This window comes from Staurois parvus, unplaced genomic scaffold (genome assembly GCF_062004578.1).
Source record: "Staurois parvus isolate SC_StPar_1 unplaced genomic scaffold, SC_StPar_1.0 ptg000618l, whole genome shotgun sequence".
Classification (NCBI taxonomy): domain Eukaryota; kingdom Metazoa; phylum Chordata; class Amphibia; order Anura; family Ranidae; genus Staurois; species Staurois parvus.
The window spans coordinates 1589962-1612664 of NW_028318414.1; the positions used below are offsets into that span (position 1 = coordinate 1589962).

Sequence of the window (22703 nt, forward strand, 5' to 3'; positions counted from 1 at the left end):
ATTTGCTATGGAGCTAAGGAAATCATGCTGGAACTTTGGCCCCATAATAATCTGGCTTTGTGATTTCAGTGTTGGTAGAAAGTTTGGAAGGAAAAGGGGAATGCAGCAGGCAGATTCAGTATTTTTCTCCTAAAGCTGGCCATATACTAGTCAAGTTTTGTGCAAATATTTTGTTTTAAGAAGGTTTGTTTGATTTTCTAATCATTAGTGGAGTCAAATCAACATTAATTTTTTTACCACAGTTGTGGTAAAGTTGTCAATTCAAAGTAGTAGGATGGAAAATGTTTCTCAAATGAACAAATTTTTAACGATGTATGTGGTTTTTTGTTCAGATAATTCAATTAAATTCCAAAACTGAATGTTAAAAGCAAACAAAATTTATTGAGTACAACAGTCACAAAATGAAGTACTTGACAGAAAGAATGGGTGAACAGAGCACCTACATTTTTTTTAATGTATTCACTTGCTCAGTGTGAAGACTAGTGAGATGTTACTTGGTTGCTACTTACTTGCTAGTGAGTGAAATTCTGCAGTGTTTCAGGCCAGCAAGGGAGCGATTTCATTACAGTAGATGAATGCCTTACCTTGGGGAATTGCCTGTGTGACATGGCCCTTATACAGCACTTGACCATGTTGTATTTTAATGCACAGCACGGATGAAAGCTGTAAAAAGCAGGGGCACTTTTTAGAACTATGGACTATTGAACAGCTCTCATATAGCAAAGAGTGAATGACCGCCAAATAAAAGAGACCATGTCACGATACTGAAATTCTGACATCAGAAAGCAAGAACGATTTTTCAGGGCAAAAGCAATGGTGTTGAACCATGCCGGCAGCTGTGGTTTCATGCCCCACAGGCAGCCTAATTAACTGAACTGAATTTCAGATTTATTATCATTAAATATATTAGAAACATCTTTTCATTAAAATATATTAATACATGTAATCTAGAGAAATCTTACCATACATGATTGATTCTCTTGAAGAGGCATTACTGCTTATTCAGTCACTCAAAACCACTTCTCAGATCTTATTTAATCACAAAGCAGCAGCTTTCACTTATTATTAGCTGCAGTGTCCCAGCCGACAGCTCTTGTCCAGCTATACAGAGATTCTAATTGTTCTGCAAAGAAACACTTCTAAGAAGTAAACCTTGATTATCTACTGCCCAGTTTTTTCATACTTCTTTTTACATAATTTAAGCATTGGATTTTGCCTTTGTCTATTGGCTTATGAGAGTGTAAGTAACTTTTGGATGGGCGATACTTAAACTAAGCTCCAGCCAAAACTGTTTAAAGATAAATCCAGACACTTGCCAGATAAATAAATTTGCCTCATCTCTCCAAAGCTGGTAAAGGATCTAATTATTTTGTTCTAGAGGATGAGATAACATAGAGCATTACTTTCCTTAATCCAGGGTTACATGGTCTTCCTCCCCACTGATTTTTCACTGCTTTCCTTGCCAGTCTCTGACTGGTCTTTATCACCACTCTCTTCATAAGGGTTGTACTGTCAGATTGTGACATGTATCAGCAGCTTTAAGGTTTATGACGACAGGGTGTTCTAGTCAAAAGCTGCACTTTTTCTATTAATACACACGCAGCCGAAAATGCAGCGCAACACAAAGCGGATCAAGTGCAGCCGAGGCTCCCGTGCACAGCGCTGAATGAAGATCGGACTCAGGTAAGTATTATGTTGGGCTGTGAGGTAAGCTACACACAGAAGGTTTTTTACCTTCATGCATAGAATGCATGAAGATAAAAAACCTTCACCATTTACAACCACTTTAATTCAGTTAAAAAAACTTTCTGTGTAGCTACCCCCCAATACCTACCTGAGCCTGAAACTGATCCAGAGCTGTGCATGAGAGCGGTTGTCTCTGCTCTCTCCTTACAGTTTCAGATGCTGCAGAAACCATTGGTCTGCACTAATGCCCCCATAGCCAGCAGTTTGCTATAAGGGTGCCAGCGGAGGAGGAAGAAGAAGAGGATTGGGGCAATTTGTGCAAAACCATTGCAGGTAAGTACAGTGCTCAGCATAAATGAGTACATACCAACATATTTGTCAGAAAACCTTTACTTTCTTTTCAGAATCAACATTTTCTATGGGACACTATACTACAAAATACTCCCACAAATGCGGACCATTGATTGCAAACAAGATTTATTAATTTGCACACACAAAAATTTTTTAACTAACAAGTTTATTCAAGACCATGTTGCAAAAATTAATACACCCCAATGAAAGTCTTAGGAGCAAAGCTAAATTGTAGACAACAAAATCCTAATTAACAAGAATTCAACTGCAGGTGCATCTAATTATTCATTAAACAGGTGTCCAGCAGGCAGCTGATTGTAAAATGGGCATTACTTAACAAAGAAAACCCCTTCCCATTTCATGCTGTCAGCAATGGCACCACATGGTAGAGAAATGTCACAAGGTCTGAGTAAGAAAATGATTTCTTTACACAAGAAAGGTGAAGGCTACAAGAAGATCAGCAAAGCTTTACTTATCAGTCAGAGTACTGTAGGAAAAGTGATACAAAAATTTAACACAGATGGAACTGCAACCATCTCACAAGAGACATCCAGGCCATCCATGGAAGTTAACACCTCGACAGAAGCGTCTTCTGATGAGAAGGGTTTAAGAAAATCACCATGGAAGTTCACTGCAGTTAGTTAAAAAAGTAGAAAGCCAACCTATGGTGATTGTTTCCCATGACACAATGCAGCTTACACTTCAGAGAAATGTCATGTCTGGATGTCGTCCATGAAGGACGCCTCTCCTAAAGCCCATGCACAAAAAACTTGCCTAGAATTTGCCAGGGCCCATGCTGAAAAAGAAGATTACTTGGACTCTGTACTCTGGAGTGATGAGACCAAGATAAATGTTTTTGAAACTGATGGCTTCAAAACTGTATGGCGTTTCAAAGGTGAGGAATACAAAGAAAAATGCATGGTGCCTACAGTGAAACATGGTGGTGGCAGTGTCCTTCTGTGGGGCTACATGAGTGCTGCTGGTGTCAGGGAGCTGCATTTCATTGATGGTATCATGAATTTACAGATGTACTGCTCTATATTGAAAGAGAAGATGTTTCCATCACTCCATGCCCTTGGTCGTTGTGCACTTTGCCAACATGATAATGATCCAAAACACACATCTAAGGCCACTGTTGCATTTCTGAAGAAGAACAAGGTGAAAGTGATTCAGTGGCCAAGTATTTCTCCTGACCTGAACCCAATCGAACACCTATGGGGAATTCTGAAGACACAAGTTGAGCATCACTCTCCTTCCAGCATCTAGGCTCTAAAAGAGCTCATCATTGAAGAATAAAAAGGATAGATGTCGCCAAATTGTTCATTCCATGCCTAAAAAGACTTGGTGCTATCCTTACAAATCATGGAGGTCATACGAAATACTAGATATCTTGTAAAATGTATTCATTTTTGCACCAATTAATTTGAGTAAAACTGGAGATTTTGTAATCTAAGTTATATTATTAACTTTGCTTTCATGTAATGAGCTAAACAAATGTTCTATAAAACTCAGTTTTGTAAAAATTTTGAGAATTGTTCTTGTGTTCCTTGAGATATTGAATAAAATCTTACTTTTCAAAAGGGGTGTACTCATTTATGCCGAGCACTGTATACCATGTTTGTTATTTTAAGAAAAAAAATGTACCTATGCAGTCACCGTAACTCACTTCTATACGGACAGACAAACAGCAAAGTCACAGACAATTAGAAAATGTCTTAAATATGTTATATTGAAATTCATCCAGGTCAGCAGGGACCGGCCATGATTTGATCCATTTATGGGCAAGCTGACTGTACCCAAGTTGATCTATCGATTGGGTATAACCAGCCTGTCAGATTTAACTATGTCTTGCCTTACAGTCAGGAGTATATGAATTGAAAAAAAGAGCCATGTGCAGTGTCTTTTGCATCCTTTACAGCTGTATTTTACAACTAAAGCACTATTGCACTTAAGAATTCTCATTGACAATGCCACCAAAAATTGTCATCTGGCATGCGTGGAAAATGGAAAAAAAAAAACCGACATGACTTTTTTTTTTTTAACTTGAGTTAGCTCAGCTTACTTTGCAGGGTACACATTGACATTGACACCAACACTTCTGGAAGTGAATTCATTAATTTACTTTAACTGAAAACTGTATGTAAAAAGGACACATGATGGAACAAGGGACATAGGGATTAAAATCTGAACAAAACATTTGTTCTTTTAAAACTTAGTGTCTAGTTATGCTAGTTTTATTCCAGTTTTATTTTTGTCAAAGTGTTTGTGCACAATTATCAGGGTATTGTTAAGCAGCACATGTGGAAAACGTTGCATTGCCTGAACAAAACCTTTGCAGATAATCACATTCAATTTTAATGATAGCTTTTAAATGATAGATTGTTCTTGCTTTGATGGGATTATTTTGTCTGGTGTTTCATGGAATTATCTTGAAGAAAATGTATAGTGGTTTAAGCATTGTATGTAGCATTTTAATATTTTGAATTATTCTTCATGGCACATGAAAGTGGGTGGGATAAATTAGGTAGCAAGTGAACATGTTGTCCCAGAAGTTAATGTGTTGAAAGCAGAATAAAATGAGCAAGCGTAAGGACAAGGGCCAAATTGTAATGGCCAGATGACTGGGTCAGAGCAACTCCAAAACTGCAGGATGAAAAACCGGCGAAGCGTCGACAGGGTCATAGGCAACCCAAGCTTATTGATTCATGTGGGGAGCAAAGGCTGGCTGGTGTAGCAATTGATATTCTGTCTCTATCATTTAAAATACACCTATGATAAAAATTACAGATCCCTCATTTCTTTGTAAGTGGGAAAACTTACAAAATCTGCAGGCGATCAAATAATTATTTTCCCCACTGTAGCGCTGCGTAGCCACAGACAGGCCAAGTTGCCTACTACTGCTCCCTGTAGCATGCTTTCAGCCAACACTTCTTCAAATTGAGAGGCATGTGAATTTAAGTCCTGAAGCTGCAGTGTTGTCCCTTGCTTCTGTCCTGCAGAAAGCGATAAATTAGTCATGTTCATTAATGGACACAATGTGGAGGCCACCAGGGCATAGTACAATGTGGAGGTCACCAGGGCACAGTACAATGTGGGGGTCACCAGGGCAGGGCAGAGGGCAGCATAGTACAATGTGGAGGTCACCAGGGTACAGTACAATGTGGAGGTCGCCAGTGCACAGTACAATGTGGGAGTCAATAGGGCAGAGTGCACAGTACAACGTACAGGTAACCAGGGTACAGTACAATGTGGAGGTCGCCAGTGCACAGTACAATGTGGAGGTCACCAGAGCACAGTACAATCTGGGGGTCACCAGGGCACAGTACAACCTGAAGGAGGGTGCCATACCCAGAGGATCTTGCTTCCTGATACAGGTATGTGCTATGGCTCTGCCCTTGTCCCTTCCTTCCCAGCATTCTGCATCACCACACAGCAATTCCCCTTTTGATGCTGTGCTCCAGTTGCTCTCTGACTCCCCTCTCCCCCCACCACTCTGCTTCACTGCCATAAGTGAATCTTCCCTCCAGATCCAGCCATCAGCCATGTGCTCCGGCGGCTATCATCTATCGATCCAGCCATATGCCATGTGCCCCATCAGCTCTCTGCACTCCGCACCTCCCAATCCAGCCATCAGTCCCTTGTGCCATGTGCTCCAGTGGCTCTCAGCTCCCAATCCTACCATGTGCCCCAGCGGCTTTCTGCCCCGCCGGTCTCGACTCCAGCTATCATCAGCCCATCGTCATCATAGCTGCTGTGAGGCACAGTGCAGTGGGGGTGAGAAAGCCACTGGATTAGTACAGTCAGAGTACAGCTCACCTTCCAATCCTCCCACATGCTCCCAATCTCTGGTCAGCACTGCCATATCACACATCAGTCACCTTCTTCAGCTCCAGCACACTGCACTCCTTCCAGCTTTTAGGAGCTGGAACTACACAAGAACCATCGGGTATCAATGCACATTGACAGTGCTGACTGTTGTCACACATTATAAACAGCACTTTCAAAACTTTTTGACTGGTATTCATCCACCATTATGTTCTATTGCGGTGGAACCCCTGGGGGCCTCTTGTGGGACCCCAGTTGAGGTACACTAGTTTAGGAGCTCAAAATTTCTAATGATGGAGGCATAAGGTGAAGGAAATGTAAGGCCCGTGAGCACAATAAGAAAATTGTGTGAAAGTTTCCATACGAGGAATGATCGGTCAATTATCTGTTCATTAGTTTTCAACAGCAGATTCTGACTGTTTAGACAAAAAATGAAAAACAGAAGTGCAAACTAGAACATTTTTATCGTACGTGAACACAGCATCTGATTTTCGTTCAGTGTGTACCATAATCATACAGAAATAATCAAAAATAAAAAAGTGCGCATGATCAGGAGCAAATAACTACCCTATACTTCCTTTTCTACTACGTGTGCCTACATTTGCCTTTGTAAAAAAAAGTTAATATCATTCCATCAAGTCAATATCGATGTCCGATTTGCTCAAAGTGTGTACTATTCATTAGACTCCATGTAATGTCCTATGATGTAGGATAAAGAAACTTTGACAACTGATTGGTAACTATGACCAAGCTTGGCTAAGGTTAAGGCAAAGGTAGTAATCTGTCAGAGGCTGGATTGGGGCTGGGAGGTAATTTTGAACCTAGATAAACAATATCACCGACAGGCACTTGGGGATTGATGATGGCTAGAAGTCATGTCACCAGTGGTTGGCAAAGGCATGTGTGGGGGGCCAAGATCTGGATGTTTCTGGTCTTTACCAGAGCCACTGGTGGTGTGGATAAATTTGACCTGCAGGGCACGCCCAAGATTCAGCCTTTGGGACAACCTTGATGATGATGATGATGTAAAGGAGAAACAGAAACTGACCAAAAGAGAATGGTAGAAGTAAAGAGACAAGGAAGAATGAGCAGGGCCACAACAGACTAGAGGCAGACAGGGAACACTTAGCTCTACTAAAAAAGATTAGCAAAACAAGCTGGAGCGCAAAAGCAAAACAATAGCAGAGCTGGGGAAGTAGAATAAGGCAAATGACAGAGTAGCATAGGAAAGGAAACAGTTAACCGATGGGAGAACAAACACCAGAGCAGATTAGACTGATCAGATTTAAAGACAGGAGGCAGCATTACCTTCAAAAATCGACAAAGACAAAGCTAGGCAAAGCAAAGCACAGCACATATTTGAGGACTATAAGCACAGGAGGTACAGCCCTGGCCAAAAGTTTTGACAATGACACAAATATTAATTTTCACAAAGTCATATGCTTCATTGTTTTTAGATCTTTTTCTCAGATGTTACTATGGTATACTGAAGTAAAATTACAAGCATTTCATAAGTGTCAAAGGCTTTTATTGACAATTGCATTAAGTTTATGCAGAGTCAGTATTTGCAGTGTTGACTCTTCTTTTTCAAGGTCTCTGCAATTTGCCCTGGCATGCTGTCAGCCAACTTCTGGCTACATCCTGACTGATGGCAGCCCATTCTTACATAATCAATGCTTGGAGGTTGTCAGAATTTGTGGAGTTTTTTTGTTCACCCACCTCTTGAAGATTGACCACAAGTTCTCAATGGGATTAAGGTCTGGGGTGTTTCCTGGCCATGGACCCAAAATGTTGATGTTTTTCCCACTTAGTTATCACTTTTGCCTTATGGCAAGGTTCTCCTTTATGCAGTAAAAGTCATTGTTCGTCACCAAACTGCTCTTGGATGGTTGGGAGAAGTTGATTTCGGAGGATGTTTTTGTACCATTCTTTATTCATGGCTGTGTTCGTAGGCAAAATTGTGAGTGAGCCCACTCCCTTGGCTGAGAAGCAAACCCACACATGAATGGTCTCAGGATGCTTTACTGTTGGCTTGACACAAGACTGATGGTAGCGCTCGCTTTTTCTTCTCTGGACAAGGTTTTTTCCGGATGCCCCAAACAATCGGAAAGGGGATTCATCAGAGAAAATGACATTACCCAAGTCCTCAGCAGTCCAATCCCTGTAACGTTTGCAGAATATCAGTTTGTCCTTGATGTCTTTCCTGGAAAGATGTGGCTTCTTTGCTGCCCTTCTTGACACCAGCTCATCCTCCAAAAGTCTTCGCCTCATTGTGTGTGCAGATGCATGTACACCTGCCTGCTGCCATTCATGAGCAAGCTCTGCACTTGTGGTGCCCTGATCAGCTTTAGGAGATGTTTAAGAGATGAGGTGCTAGCTTTCTTGGGCACCATGAAGTCTTCTTCACAACAATTAAACCTCTCTCCTTGAAGTTCTTGATCATCTGATAAATGGTTGATTTAGGTGCAATCTTAGTAGCAGCAATATCCTTGCCTGTGAATCCCTTTTTGTGCAAAGCAATGATGACTGCACGTTTTCTTGCAGGTAAATTAATATTTGTGTAATTCTTAAAACTTTTGGCCAGGGCTGTAGACACTGGGAACACACATTCTGATCAGGCATTGAATGAGCAAGAGACAAACAGACCCACCCCAAAGCGTATCTAAGCTCAAGAACCTAAATTTAATATATTGCAGCTTACCAGTTCTTACATATGGATGCTGCATTGGTTTTATTTTTCAGGCTTGTGTTCCTTTATTTTCATTTGTTTCTGCCTGTACCACGTGTCCTCTCTTAGGGTGACAAAACTCACTCAATGTGCTGTATATCTGACGGAGCAGCATAGTCACCCTAGGACAAAAGGTTTATTAGGATTACAGGTGTTCTGTAGCACACAGAGAGAACTGAGAAAAATGCTAAGGAAAATTGTAAAAATGTAGTGAGCGCTCTCAATAATTAGCAGCTGAACATTCAAGGAAAACGCATAAAAGTCCCAAGAAATATATATATACAAAAATGCAGCGCTATTAATATATCATGAATGGTAATAATGAGACACAGTCCAGTAAAAGGTGCTCGTTGATTCCCGGTGCAAATGATAGAAATGCGCACTAACCAGAAGCGTATAGGTAATGGGAAAAATGCTAACTGATAACATCCAGAGGCAGAAAGCACAGGATGTTATCTCTGGATTTCAAGCCGGATTAGCAGTTTTTTTTCTTTTTTGCATTTATTGAACAGATAAAATGCTTGCTTGATATAGGTCCCGATACTAAAATGAACAACCTGTTGCTTGTAGCACCATGTTGACGGTTACTGATAGACTGAGCTGTGAACCTAGACATGAGAGTCAGCAGTACATACCCTATTTTAAACAGAGATGTGTACAAACTACAAAATACTTGCTGCCACCTATTTGTATTATTTGGTTGTTATAATGAACGATATCTGGTTACTGTTTGATATTTGCTGACATCTACAGGACGTTTTGGGTAAATACAGTTTATTTACTGATGTGATTTGGTATTTCCCTCTGCCCTCCCCTCCTGTTTAGTGTTAATTAGCTCATTCGTAACTAGACCCCTCCAGTTTCTTCCATGTTCTTTCAGCCAGTGTGCTTCACAAAGACAGAGCTTAGAAAATCATCTGTACTAAGGGAGTTTAACATGTACAGTCCACTATTTTCCACCGCCTATATTCCCATAGGCTGCAATTATACATATGTTGGGTCATCATGAGTACATATGTCCTGATATGATCTTGACAGATTGATGTTATGCCATATATTGTGATGTATTTTCTTTCTCATTGGTTGTGCGTTTGGCTTCATGATTTATTTACCTTTTTTGTACCTTGTGGATATGCTCTACTGTATAATAATTTCTATAACAAAAGAATGCAAAAGAAAAAAAAAGTAAATACTTTGTTATTATTATTATTATTATTACTACGAGTTTATATAGCGCCAAAGGGTTTGCTCAGCGCTGTACAATAGGGGGGGACAATACATGGCACAGTACAACAAAGACAGACAGCGTACGAGGGGTAAGAGGGCCCTACTCTTACGAGCTTACAATCTAGGAGGGAGGGGGTAAAGGTACAGTAGGAAGTGGCTGGGGGGGATGAAGTGGTAGGAGGAATGAGGGAGGATGGCCGTTAGGTGAGGGTGGGGTAGGCTTCCCTGAAGAGATGGGTTTTGAGGGAGCGCCTGAATGTGAATAGAGAAGGCGACAGTCTGATGGATTGGGGCAGTGAGTTCCAGAGGATGGGGGAGGACCTGGAGAAGTCCTGTAGTCGTGCATGGGAGGAGGAGACCAGGGAGCAGGATAGAAGGAGGCCCTGTGAGGAGCGAAGGGTACGGGTAGGGTGGTACCTGGTGATCAGATTGGTGAGGTAGTCAGGGGCAGTGTTGTGAACGGCTTTGTAGGTCAAGGTAAGGAGTTTAAATTTGATGCGTTGGGCAATCGGGAGCCAGTGGAGGGAGAGGCAGAGGGGGGTGGCAGAGGTGGAGCGGGTGGTAAGGTGGATGAGTCTGGCAGCTGAGTTCAGGATGGTCTGGAGCGGGGAGAGCCTGCACTTGGGTAGGCCAGTGAGGAGGGAGTTGCAGTAGTCAAGGCGTGAGATGATGAGGGAGTGTACTAGAAGTTTGGTGGTGTCTGGGGTGAGGAAGGAGCGGATCTTGGCAATGTTGCGAAGATGGAGCCTGCATGTGTTTGTGAGTGATTTGACATGCGGTTGGAGGGAGAGGTTCGCGTCAAGAATGACGCCAAGGACTTTGGCTTGCGGGGCGGAAGTGATAGTGGAGTTGTTGGTGATGATGGATAGGATGGGGGGGGGGGTGTGGGCAGGGGGAAAGACGAGAAGCTCGGTTTTGGAGAGGTTAATCTTGAGGAAATGTAGCGACATCCAGTCTGAGATGTCATTTAGGAGGTGAGTGATGCGGGCGGAGATAGTGGGGGTGAGGTGAGGGGTGGAGAGGTAGATTTGGGTGTCGTCAGCATAGAGGTGATAGTTGAAGCCGTGAGATTGTATAAGTTTGCCCAGGGAGGAGGTGTAGATGGAGAAGAGAAGGGGTCCAAGGACAGAGCCTTGGGGGACCCCAACAGAGAGGGGGAGGGAGGGGGAGGTGGCACCATTGTAGGTGACACTGAAGGAGCGTCGGGATAGGTAGGATGAGAACCAAGAGAGAGCAGCATCTCCGATGCCAAGGGAGAGTAGTTTATTAAGAAGGAGGGGGTGGTCAACTGTGTCGAAGGCCGCAGAGAGGTCCAGGAGAAGGAGGACAGAGTAGTCGCCCTTGGCTTTGGCGTTGAGTAGGTCGTTAGTGATTTTGAGGAGGGCAGTTTCAGTGGAGTGTAGGGGACGGAAGCCGGACTGTAGAGGGTCAAGGAGGTTATTGTCAGTAAGGTGGGAGCTTAGGCGATCGTAGACTAAGCGTTCAAGGAGCTTGGAGGTGAGTGGCAGCAGGGAGATGGGTCTGAGGTTGTTGGGGTCCGCGGGATCCAGGGAGGGCTTTTTGAGGATGGGGGTGATATGCGCGTGCTTTAAGGGGGAGGGGAATACGCCAGTAGAGAGGGAGAGATTGAAGATGTGGGTGAGGGAGCTGATGAGGGAAGAGGGGGGTGACCGGAGGAGTTGAGAGGGGATAGGGTCCAGGGGGCAGGTAGTGAGGCGGGCTTTTGAGAGGACTTTGGCGACTTCCTCAGTAGTGACAGGGCTGAGGGAGTGCAGTGCGGGGGGGGTTATGGTGGGCGGGGCATTGGGAGAGGAGGGGGGCAGTGCGGTTGTGAGGGCAGAGGAGGGGGGAGATGAAGGGGTGACGGGAGCGAGGAGGCTAGGTGGGGAGGTAGATTGCAAGTTGACGATGTCCTTACGGATAGCGTCAATCTTGTTGTTCTGCAATTACCTGAAGTAATATTGCAATAGAATCAATTTCTTTGTCTTATTAAAGAGCTAAACTGCCTGTGGATAGTGCCAAGTCAGCATTGGGTCTAAGGAGGTATGTCAATGCATAAAGATGTATTTGAAACAGAACAGGCTCTACATACCCCAAGGCATGAAAAAACACAGCTTTCAGACCTTAACTGGCACTGACACATGTAGAAAAATATTGAAGTTTGCATATTCTCTTGCTCAACTGTAGCTTTATTATGTAAAATTATGCACAGGTAAAAGGAACCAACAGAGGAACTTTGATGCCTTTTGCACAAAATACGTATTCGTAAGGAATATTTCATAAAGTGATTATGAATAAGCACTTTGTGTAGAACGTGTCAAGGTTCCTGTGTTGTTGATCCTTTGCCTGTGCTTACCTTTCATACAGTAAAACCTATGGTTAACCAGGAGAACTATGCAGACCTAGGCTGCACTGACACCTGCACATTTTCTGAAGGCATAGCAAAATGCACCAGAAAGCATGTTTTGCTGCCCATTTCCTAAATTTAATTAATTGATTGTTAATGGCACCCCAAAGCAGTTAGCAGATGTGCCTTTTGCCGTGAGACAGACGTGCTACAACCATATCAAAATGCTCAATTCTCTACGCTAATATAGGTTCTGGAGCTTCTTTGGAATGTTTGTCAAACATAGGGCAGCCCATTTAAGTTAATGGCCTGCCCTATGCACGTCACATGAAAACGCACCAAAAAACACAGTAGAAGAATGTGATTTTCCACTGCACTAGGTATGAATGCAGCCTTATCACTTAGGATTTTTATATGGAGATGTACCAGGTTCCGTGTTGCCACTCCCCTTTCCCCAAGTGAAATTTACTGTCAAAATTTACAAACAGCCCTCCCAAAATTTACAGGACTCACAAAATTTACAAACAGCATCAATATTTATTTATTTGCTGACCGAGCCACATTTGTACTGACACTTCAAAACAAGTAAATAAAATGTCCGTTTTAAGTGCAATTATCAATATTTAAATTACAAGCATAGAGCTAGTGCTATTAGCAATTTGTTTAAGTTATAAGAAAAAGTCACAAACCATATGTCTCCATTTCCATGAAGGTCAGGTTAATATAACCCAGCCATTTTGTCACCTGCATCCAGCTGGAGAGATTTTTCACTTCAATTTCAGTCCTGTAGACAATTAGCCACCAACACAGAAATACAGAGAGGGGAAATCCCATGTGGCCACAAACATCAATAAAATAGATGCCCCCTCAATTTCTGTTCTGGATTTGGTGGGATGGCAAACAGGATAAGTGGAGGGTGAATCCCCCCAGCTGGAGCACAGAGACGTCATTAAAAACTGACATAGAAGTTACCAAAGAGACATTAATACTTAATGCATTGTTCAAATAACAATTTGCAGCAGTTTTCAGTCAAACAGGTGTCCCCGTGTGAGGGTTTCCACTCTCCACCTGTTCCACAGTTTACACAGAAAACCATTTAGGCCTGGTGTGGCTGCAACTGTAACCAATATTTTTAGAAGTCAAACTGCTTTCAGTGGAATAGGTGTCCCCATGTGAAGGTTTCCCCTCACCACCTGTTCCAGTGAAAACTGTGGCAACAGACCACTTTCTGCAGAGTGAATGCACTAAGGTAAGAGGGGGTTACTGATATAAACGGGAACCTTTATATCAGTGTCCCTCCTTACATCAGTGACACCCTACCCCTCAGACTGGCATGGCGGCTCTGTCACTGACCTCCTCCCAGGTGCGCCATGCAGGGCTCAGTCAGACGTTCCTCTCCGGACTTTAGCTTGATGACTCTGGTTTCTTCCTATATTCTCCTCTCTACAATCCACAAATGTCTGACTCCTGTGACCCCCGCTCTTGATTCCTCTCCAGACTCCCCCTTGGAGACTGCAGACATGATACAAGAGATGGTCAGAGACTGCGGACATATTACAAGAAATGGTCAGAGACTGCAGATGTGATACAAGAGGTGGTCAGAGACTGCAGACATGATACAATAGATGGTTAGAGATTGTGGACATGATACGAGAGATGGTTAGAGATTGTGGACAGGATACAGGAGATAGTTAGAGGCTGCGGACATGATACAGGAGATGGTTAGAGGCTGCGGACATGGTACAGGAGATGGTTAGAGACTGTGGACATGGTACAGGAGATGGTTAGAGGCTGTGGAGTGCGGACATGATACAGGAGATAGTTAGAGGCTGTGGACTGGATACAAGAGAGGGTTAGAGATTGTGGACATGATACAAGAGATGGTTAGAGGCTGCGGACATGATACAGGAGATGGTTAGAGGCTGTGGACATGATACAGGAGATGGTTAGAGGCTGCGGACATAATACAGGAGATGGTTAGATGCTGCAGACATGGTACAGGAGATGGTTAGAGGCTATGGACATGGTACAGGAGATGGTTAGAGACTGTGGAGTGCGGACATGATACAGGAGATGGTTAGAGGCTGCAGACAGAATACAGGAGATGGTTAGAGGCTGCAGACATGATACAAGACATGGTTAGAGATTGTAGACATGATAGAAGAGATGGTTAGAGACTGTAGACATGATACAAGACATGGTTAGAGATTGTAGACATGATAGAAGAGATGGTTAGAGACTGTGGACATGATACAAGAGATGGTTAGAGATTGTGGACAGGATACAGGAGATGGTTAGAGTCTGCAGACATGATACAGGAGATGGTCAGAGACTGAGGACATGATACAGGAGATGGTTAGAGGCTGTGGACAGGGTTCAGGAGATGGTTAGAGGCTGCAGATGACTTATAGTAGATGGTTACAGGCTGCAGGCAAAATACAAGAGATGGTTAGGGGCTATGGACATGATTTTGTTAAAATCTCACCACAGGCTGTGCCTGGATGCCATGGCAATGCTTTTTCTTTTCTGCAGCAGCGTCTCTCCCGCCTCCCCATCCAGTCCTGGACTGGCTGTTGTGGACTGTGAAATGATTAAAAAATACAGCAATGATGTCACCGGCTGTGTGCTTGTTCCCCCTCACCTGAGTCCAGCCGAGTTTGCCCGATCCCGGCCCTGCTTCAGCACTGCGCACATGTGTAAAGTCAGCTGAAGACTTTTTTTTTTTTACGGACAGCCGCTGTTAAAATTACGATGGTTAAAAATCAATTGATTACGGACTGTTTGTAAATTTATGGATGGTTGGATGGTTGGCAACCCTGACCAGGTGGACTAGTTTCCACTTCTCTACTTTGTAATTCCCCATTCAAGTTCCCCATTGTGTAAAATGGGTATACTGCATGGGAGTAAGATAGTTTTTTTATGCAAAGGCTAACATGAGAATAAGATGACACTCAGGGGTTTATTTACTAAAGCTGGAGAGTCCAAAATCAGACTCCCTTCTGCATAGAAACCAATCAGCTTCTAACCTCAGCTTGTTCAATGAAGCTTTGGCAATGAAACCTGGAAGCTGATTGGTTTCTATGCAGAAGGGAGTTTGATTTTGGACTCTCCAGCTTTAGTAAATAAACCCCTCAGTGTTTGTCTGTATCTCATTAGATCTCTCTAATGCATGCAATCCACTTCATTTTTGTGCAGATTCTTCTAGATGCATCTTTGTGGACACCACAGTATACAAGACCAGATAATTATGTTTCACTCCATCCGGATTAAAGGCCTTGTGTAGATTGTCCATTCATATAGTTTGATGAGAATATAATTACCCAAAAAGGAGTGCAGAAGAGTATATCCCAAATAATATGTCTAAGGATAGAAATATAAATATCTATGATGCATTTTGTTGTCAATGCGGTGACTTTCTTAAGCTGGCTTCTGTTACGTCAGAGCTCTTGAGAAATTCACTGTACAAGTGGCAAAATGTGTCGCTAATAATAACATTTCTATCCTTAGTCACATCTTTTGGGATATACTCTTCTGGATTCCTATGTGGATATACATATTTTTTTTTCATCAAACTATATTTGTGGACAGTCCGGACAAGGCCATTACACTTGATGGGATGAAGTATAATCAACTGGCTTTGGCTAGGTAGCTATGAAGTGCCATGAAGTGTAATGGATAGCAATTTTTACACATTTGGATGGTATACCTAATGTCTACACCTTGCTTTATGAAGACACTACTTTTCTCCAATATTGCTGTAATAAGCTGGACTTGCCTACTATCATATGTCCTCGAAGCATACAACTCTAATCCTCTGAAGAGGTCTTTTTGCTGATGGCTTATGTGACCCAATATGCATTTACAGCACAAGGAGTGATACCATGTTGTGATGTCTGCTATTGAATTTCCTTTTCAGTTTTTCATCATACATTTGGGAGTGTGCTTCCATGCGAGCATGTTTACTGATTTATGCAGATGTGCACACCATATAAGAAGTTTATCCCTCTTGATCTGTCATGTAAGATCCAAAGGCCAAGTGGGCAAGTTGAAGGAACTTACTTAGATGGACATCTGTTTGACTAATCATTGCAGTCCAGCTTATTCTGATTCTGGAACTTTGCTGTATACCCAATTAAGCTATGCTGGTTGCCGTGCATCTATTAGGCCATTGATGCACTTTGAATTTGTCTTTACTTGATTATTTTCTAGCAGAGATGATTACACTTTTATATTGTTATCTATAGGTTGGTGCTTTTTGTGCTTATATTTGGAAAATGAACTAATGAATAGTTCATCATTTTTGGGGACTGTTTCTCGTTTTTGCGCTCACTATAACCGGGTATGTCAATTGCTTTATAAATCACACACAATTTTGATTTACAGTAATTTCATGTTTTTTTCATTAGAATTAAAAAAGATGTTATACTTACCTGCTCTGTGCAATGGTATTGCACAGAATGGTCCCTTACCACCTCTTTTGGAGTCCCCCACAGGTGTTGTTTGCTCCTTCTTTATCCAGGTGCCCTCATAGCAAACCCTGTGCTATGGGGACACCCATGTGGGTGCGCTCCTGAGCTGGGCTGTATGCTTCTGTACACACAGCATGGCTTGGCCTAGCCCTGCTCCTTCCTCACAGGATTTGACTGATGGCAGCAGCCTATGGCTCCTGCTGCTTTCAATGTGTTTAGTGAGAGCAGGAAGAAAGACCAGGACTGCTGCAGACATGCCAGCACTGATTCATTGGAGGAGTCAGGTAAGTGTTTGTGGGTGGGCACAATGACTAGTAGGATATTTTCATTCCTTAATACTAGGAATGCATTAAGGTAAAACATATTTAAACCAGGAGTATTGAAGGAAAATCCATGGAGGTGTGATCTGTGTTTATGGAGTATGGAGGGCAGAATCATATTTTGTGTGATGATTCAGATTCATCACTTCACAGCCCTCTTCTTCTATATCACAAACCCATCAGTGTCCTCAGTCCCCCACTGCACATCACAGTTTCCCCTTCACAGTAGGGTTCTCAGGCCCCCTTTGCATCACCCCCTCCCCCTTCATAGTACTGTTCTGAACCCCTTTGACATCACAGACCTCCTTTATTCAGAGCAGTGTCTCCAACCCCCCCCCCCCCCGCTTCAGATTATCACCCCCCCACCTCCACAGTAGTGTCCTCTGCCTCTTCACATCACCCTCCCAATAGTGTCCTCTGCCCCCTTCACATCACCCCCCCCCCCCACATAACTGCTCCCCTTCACATCTCCCCCCCATTGCCCAATTACAGCACTGCCCTCCTTCACATCTACCCCCCCCCCCACACACACACAAAAACACAGAGCACTGCCATTTTCATATCACCCCCGCCCCCCCATTCTTTACAGCCATGTCCTCTGTCCCCCTTCACTCTCCTACCTTACAGTTCTGACCTGAGGGTGGGAGGAACAGCAGCACTGGATGGAGGGCGGGAATTGCCGGGGTTCATGTTTTTGTTGGTTATGTGTTATAGAAGACACTGGTAATGATAGCAGAATTCAGGCTTTACTTGTGTGGCTTAAGTTACAGACATACAGAGCACATTTCAGCAGACTGTATAACAGCAGACTTATTACAGACTCATTACTTCCTGAAGAGATGATAGAGAAGAAGAAAGAAGCAGCAAGTTTTACACATACACAACTAGTAACCTTTAGCGTACAGTGCCATCTACTGGTCAAGTGATATTACCACAGAATACTGTATATAGTACATTATAGTACATGCTGTTGTATTCCCAACAGTTTTCATATTAACCAGCTGGTATTTGTTTGCTAATACCACCCTGCATCCTAGCAAGCAATCATCTGCTGGTTTAGACTTTAGAACCACTTTAATGTCAGGAGCCTTTTGATCATAATTGCTGAGTAAATAATTCTCTTTGGTTCCCTCCAGGGAATGTGGTAAATATTTATTAGTTTATTAATTGTTTTTAGCTATGGTTAGGGTTTTGGGGGATCAATCATGCAAATAAAGATATTTTTGGAAAATTTACTTATTTTTGTTCTTATATTTATGAGTTTTTGTGGGATACCCGAAGCTCTTTATACACTGTTGATTTCATTTTTATTGTTTTGGTGTCAAGGTATTCCCACTCTTTTCACCTTCCTCCTTCCTCTTTTTTTCTAGGTGGTGGGGATTGCGTTGTAGTTGGGACTGGATTTTTCTGTAGCGTTATACATAATATAGAACTGACAGTACTGCCTTCTGTGTGTAGTCTAGCTCCTACATTTGATCCCTGTAGTGGCATTTCTTCTTGTACTCTTCAGAAAAAAGTAACATGGCTTCACAGAAAGGAGAAGGAGTTTTATCATGTCATGCTTATTGGCAGAATTATAATTTCACTGTCAGAACTGCACAGTAGTAGAACAAAAGTGTATGAGTTTTAGACATAAATGGAGTGTTGTATGACAGTTCATATTAGGCTGTTTGAGCTGACCAGAGTAATATAAATTCAGTTCATGACCACATTCATATATGAAAAAAGAGTGTTTATATATAAGGGAGCTCAAAAAGATATTTCTAACAATTTACGATGTATAATGTATAGCTTTGTAAGTGCTATGAGATTCTTTTTAAGATTTTCTGTGTAGCTGAAGTAGACATCTATCATTTATACTATCAGCCATTTCAAGTTGACATTTTTCAGCACATGAAAGACGATGGAAACGTTTTTTTTTTTTTTGGTAAATTCTTTATTTTATAAAACACACGGTAACAGTACAGAGACCATGAAAAATAGCCACATCTCCAAGAAACAAGCAGGTATACAGAGGAGCAAAAAACAGAAATGATGATCTTACATTATCAAACGCCACGTACTAGCTCCACATAGAGACCCGAATGTCCTGGCCCAGTCCTGGAGATTTACTGTATGTATGCGAGAACAAATCAAGGGTCTGGATAGAAGAAAGCTTCTGTACCCCGTCTTGCATTATTAATGTCCTGAGGAAAGGGCCGTAAAAAGAACAGGACTGACAGAAAGAGAGAGAAAGCAAGCAGAGAAAAAAGAAAAGGAGAGAGAGAGAACAAAAGGCGGGGAGGAGCATGGGGTATACATAAAGAAAGGAGGGATTCCATTCATTTCTACCCCCCTCCCCAGCTACACAGGGTCAGCAGTGCCATCTTCAGAGTAGAGAAATTTGTGCCAGTAGTACAATTTTTTGAGAACTTTTTCACGTAGGCCTTTCTCTGTGGTAATTAGGTCTTCCATCTCATTGATTTCTGTGACATTTCTCAACCAAACAGAAATGGGCAATGAATGCGTCTGTTTCCAAAAAAGTGGAATGCAGCTCTTTGCTGCAGTGAACAATAATGCTAGAACCAAGTGTCTGTAGGACTTACCAGGATAGCTGTGGTGGTGCAGTAGGAAAAACGCAGGGTCCCATGGCAGCTCATGATCAGTGAATTTCTGTGATATATGGTGAACTTCTGTCCAGAAGGACTGCAGAGAGTGGCAGGACCAGAGGATGTGAAGTAGAGACCCCATCTCCTCTCCGCAACATTAACAGGCATTGAGGGAACATCCTATGTATCCTGGCAGGTGTGAAATACCAGCGCATCAGCAGCTTAAAGCCTGATTCTTGGTATCTGGAACAGATAGAGGTTTTGTACGTGAACAGTAGAATTGGATGGAAACATTTTAATTTGTCATTGTTGGTATAATGGGAGAGGTTTAGAATCTCTGTCCTGTTTTATCTGTTGCTGCAGCAGAGAGCTATGGAAAGTACAGATCTACAGAATATATAAATATAAGAGCAGGGAGATGCTTGCACTGCAGGTGCAGCTTCCTCTCCAGCTGACCCTCAGAAGTACAGTGAGCAGCACAGCAGTGATAACACCAAATCTCACCTACAGTCTAGACTAACAGAAGCAGGAGTGGGCAAGATATTCCTTAGAACAGAAGTTCCCAAACTCTTCAGCTAATTGACCCCTTCCTGAAATTTCAGATTGTTCATTGACTTCTAAACATATATTATATAAAAATAATTGAATAAATACTGCTTGAAATAATATTACTACGTAAATGACAATAAAAATAGATGAACATTAATGTTATTGTGAATTTTGTTGACACTGCCTCTTGCAATTGGCAGCTGCTATTATGGTTTTTACACTGCTAAATTTTTAACAAATGTAAATGAGCTTTTTGCCATTTCTATTAATATGGGTGTATTTACTATCTCTCAAAAGGAGTTTGAGGTGGAAGAGTACGCTTAGTATGGAAGGGAAAATGTATGTATGTCCTTCCTGGAAAGGGGGCTGTGGAAGGTCACAGACCCACAACTCAAAGCTGGTAAACAAGACCAGTAACAACACTCTGGTAGAGAAATATTAAAGGAGAACCATGGTCAAAGGTTTTTTGGCTATATTTCTTCTATGGATCCAGCCAGATGCTTGGACCGGCAGCTTGCTCAGCCTCTCAGCGAGCAGCAAGAAGACTAAGCCATCTGCTCCCAACCCCCTGCACAGCCCGATGCTCAAGTGAACACTGGAGGGGCAGAGTAGAGAATGATGACTGACAGTCACCGTCTCTATTCTCAGAGCAGAGAGGAGAACTGAGTGATCAGGGTCTTTGATCACTCATAATTAGTGTAGAGGCAGCAAGGGTCATGCATTTTTTTTACAAATCCCATACTTCTCTTTTAAGACTGTACTTGCTGGTGGCTGACCATCCGATCCTTGGTAACCACCCACCTCACCTTCAGAGCTAGGGTCTGGTGTGGAGTTCCTCAGAAACCTCAAAAGAATAACTAACCCAAACTGACCTTTCATAATTTAGCAACTACCTATTGGACCCCAGCAATTTAATGACCCCCTTTTAATTCCAGATAATTCATCAACCCCTTTGGATAGTCTTGTTGAGCCTTGGGGGTAAATGTTTACTACTTTGGGGAACCTTGCCCTTGATAACCTCACATATGCATATACAGGCTACAACAGTGCTAGGCAGAGTCACATGCCCGGAAGTGCATTACTATTTTTACGAAGAATTGAAGACAAAAGGTTAAATTTTTAGGATACTGCTTATGAAAAATTAAATATTTAACAAAGCAAATCTTCACTTTTTGAGATCTACTTTAATATCAGTTTACTTGCATTGCTTGAGCTGTATGTACATTAGTTTACGTCAATGCATTTTCAATAAAATAACCCAGCCAAAATGCATCTGCTTTAGTGTAGAACATAGGTAAATGTGTTCCATGTAGAAACATGCAGCTACACACTATGTGACCTACCCATGTAAATGAGGAATGTACCGTAACTCAGGGGTTAGTTTGTATTAGGAGGTGCTAACCTGGTCTGCATCTTGTAACCTCTGTCTGCATTCCTGTCATTTTACTCATTTTTTTATACTTTCTTCCTTCAAACAGCTGACTTGTTTGATATTCTGCTGCCGATGTTAAACATCTACCAAGAGTTTGTTCGAAATCATCAATATAGTCTGCAAGTGCTGGCAAATTGTAAGCAAAACCGAGACTTTGACAAACTTCTGAAGCAATATGAAGCCAATCCAGCCTGTGAGGGGAGGATGCTGGAAACTTTCCTCACTTACCCCATGTTCCAGGTATTTTCATTTCACCAACATGTTGTGTTATTGCAGTCACCAAAGGTTTGTTTTTAAATGTAGTCGTCAGGTCGATATCACTTGTACCTAATGGTTCCTGTCCTTTAGACTCTAGTATAAAAAACATGACATTTTTAAATTTGAAGATATATTGTAATCCCCAAATAGTCAATTAACATAATTTTAGAGCAGCTAATATGCAAAACTATTATTTAACACCCTGACCAACTAAAGGGTTGACTTACTAAAGGCAAATAGATTGTGCACTTTGCAAGTACAGTTGTTCCAGAGCTTAGTAAATGTGGTAAAAGCTCTGCTGGCTTCCATCATCCAATCATGTGCAAGCAAAAATGCAGTTTTTTTAATTCTGTGCTCGTAATTGTGTATTCATTGTAAAGTAAAGCTTTGACTCATTTACCAAACTCTTGAACAACTTCACTTTGCACAGTCTTTTTGCATTTTCAACCCCTATGTGTCTGAGGCCATTTTTACAGTGCCTTGAGAAAGTATTCATATCCCTTGAAATATTCCACATTTTGTCATGTTACAACCAAAAACGTAAATGTATTTTATTGGGATTTTATGTGATAGACCAACACAAAGTGGCACATAATTGTGAAGTGGAATGGAAAATGATAAATGGTTTTCAACATTTGTATTCAGCCCTCTGAGTCAATGCTTTGTAGAACCACCTTTCACTACAATTACAAATGCATGCCACACTTTTCAGATATTTATTTGTAAAAAATGTTGAAATCCATTTATCATTTTCCGCTCCACTTCACAATTATGTGCCACTTTGTGTTGGTCTATCACACAAAGTCCCAATAAAATACACTTACATTTTTGGTTGTAACATGTCAAAATGTGGAACATTTCAAGGGGTATGAATACTTTTTCAAGACACTGTACCTCTACATCATTCAGACTGAATAAAGCAA

At 42.0% G+C, this 22703-nt stretch overlaps 1 protein-coding gene across 1 annotated transcript in view; it reads left to right on the plus strand.

Moving 5' to 3' along the window:
- RASGRF2 (Ras protein specific guanine nucleotide releasing factor 2) overlaps positions 1-22703 on the plus strand; it is a 454295-nt gene that overhangs the window by 225079 nt on the left and 206513 nt on the right. Inside the window, exon 7 of the mRNA XM_089693224.1 lies at positions 21569-21762. Coding sequence (XP_089549350.1) covers positions 21569-21762 — 194 coding nt within the window. The remainder of the gene's footprint in view (positions 1-21568; positions 21763-22703) is intronic.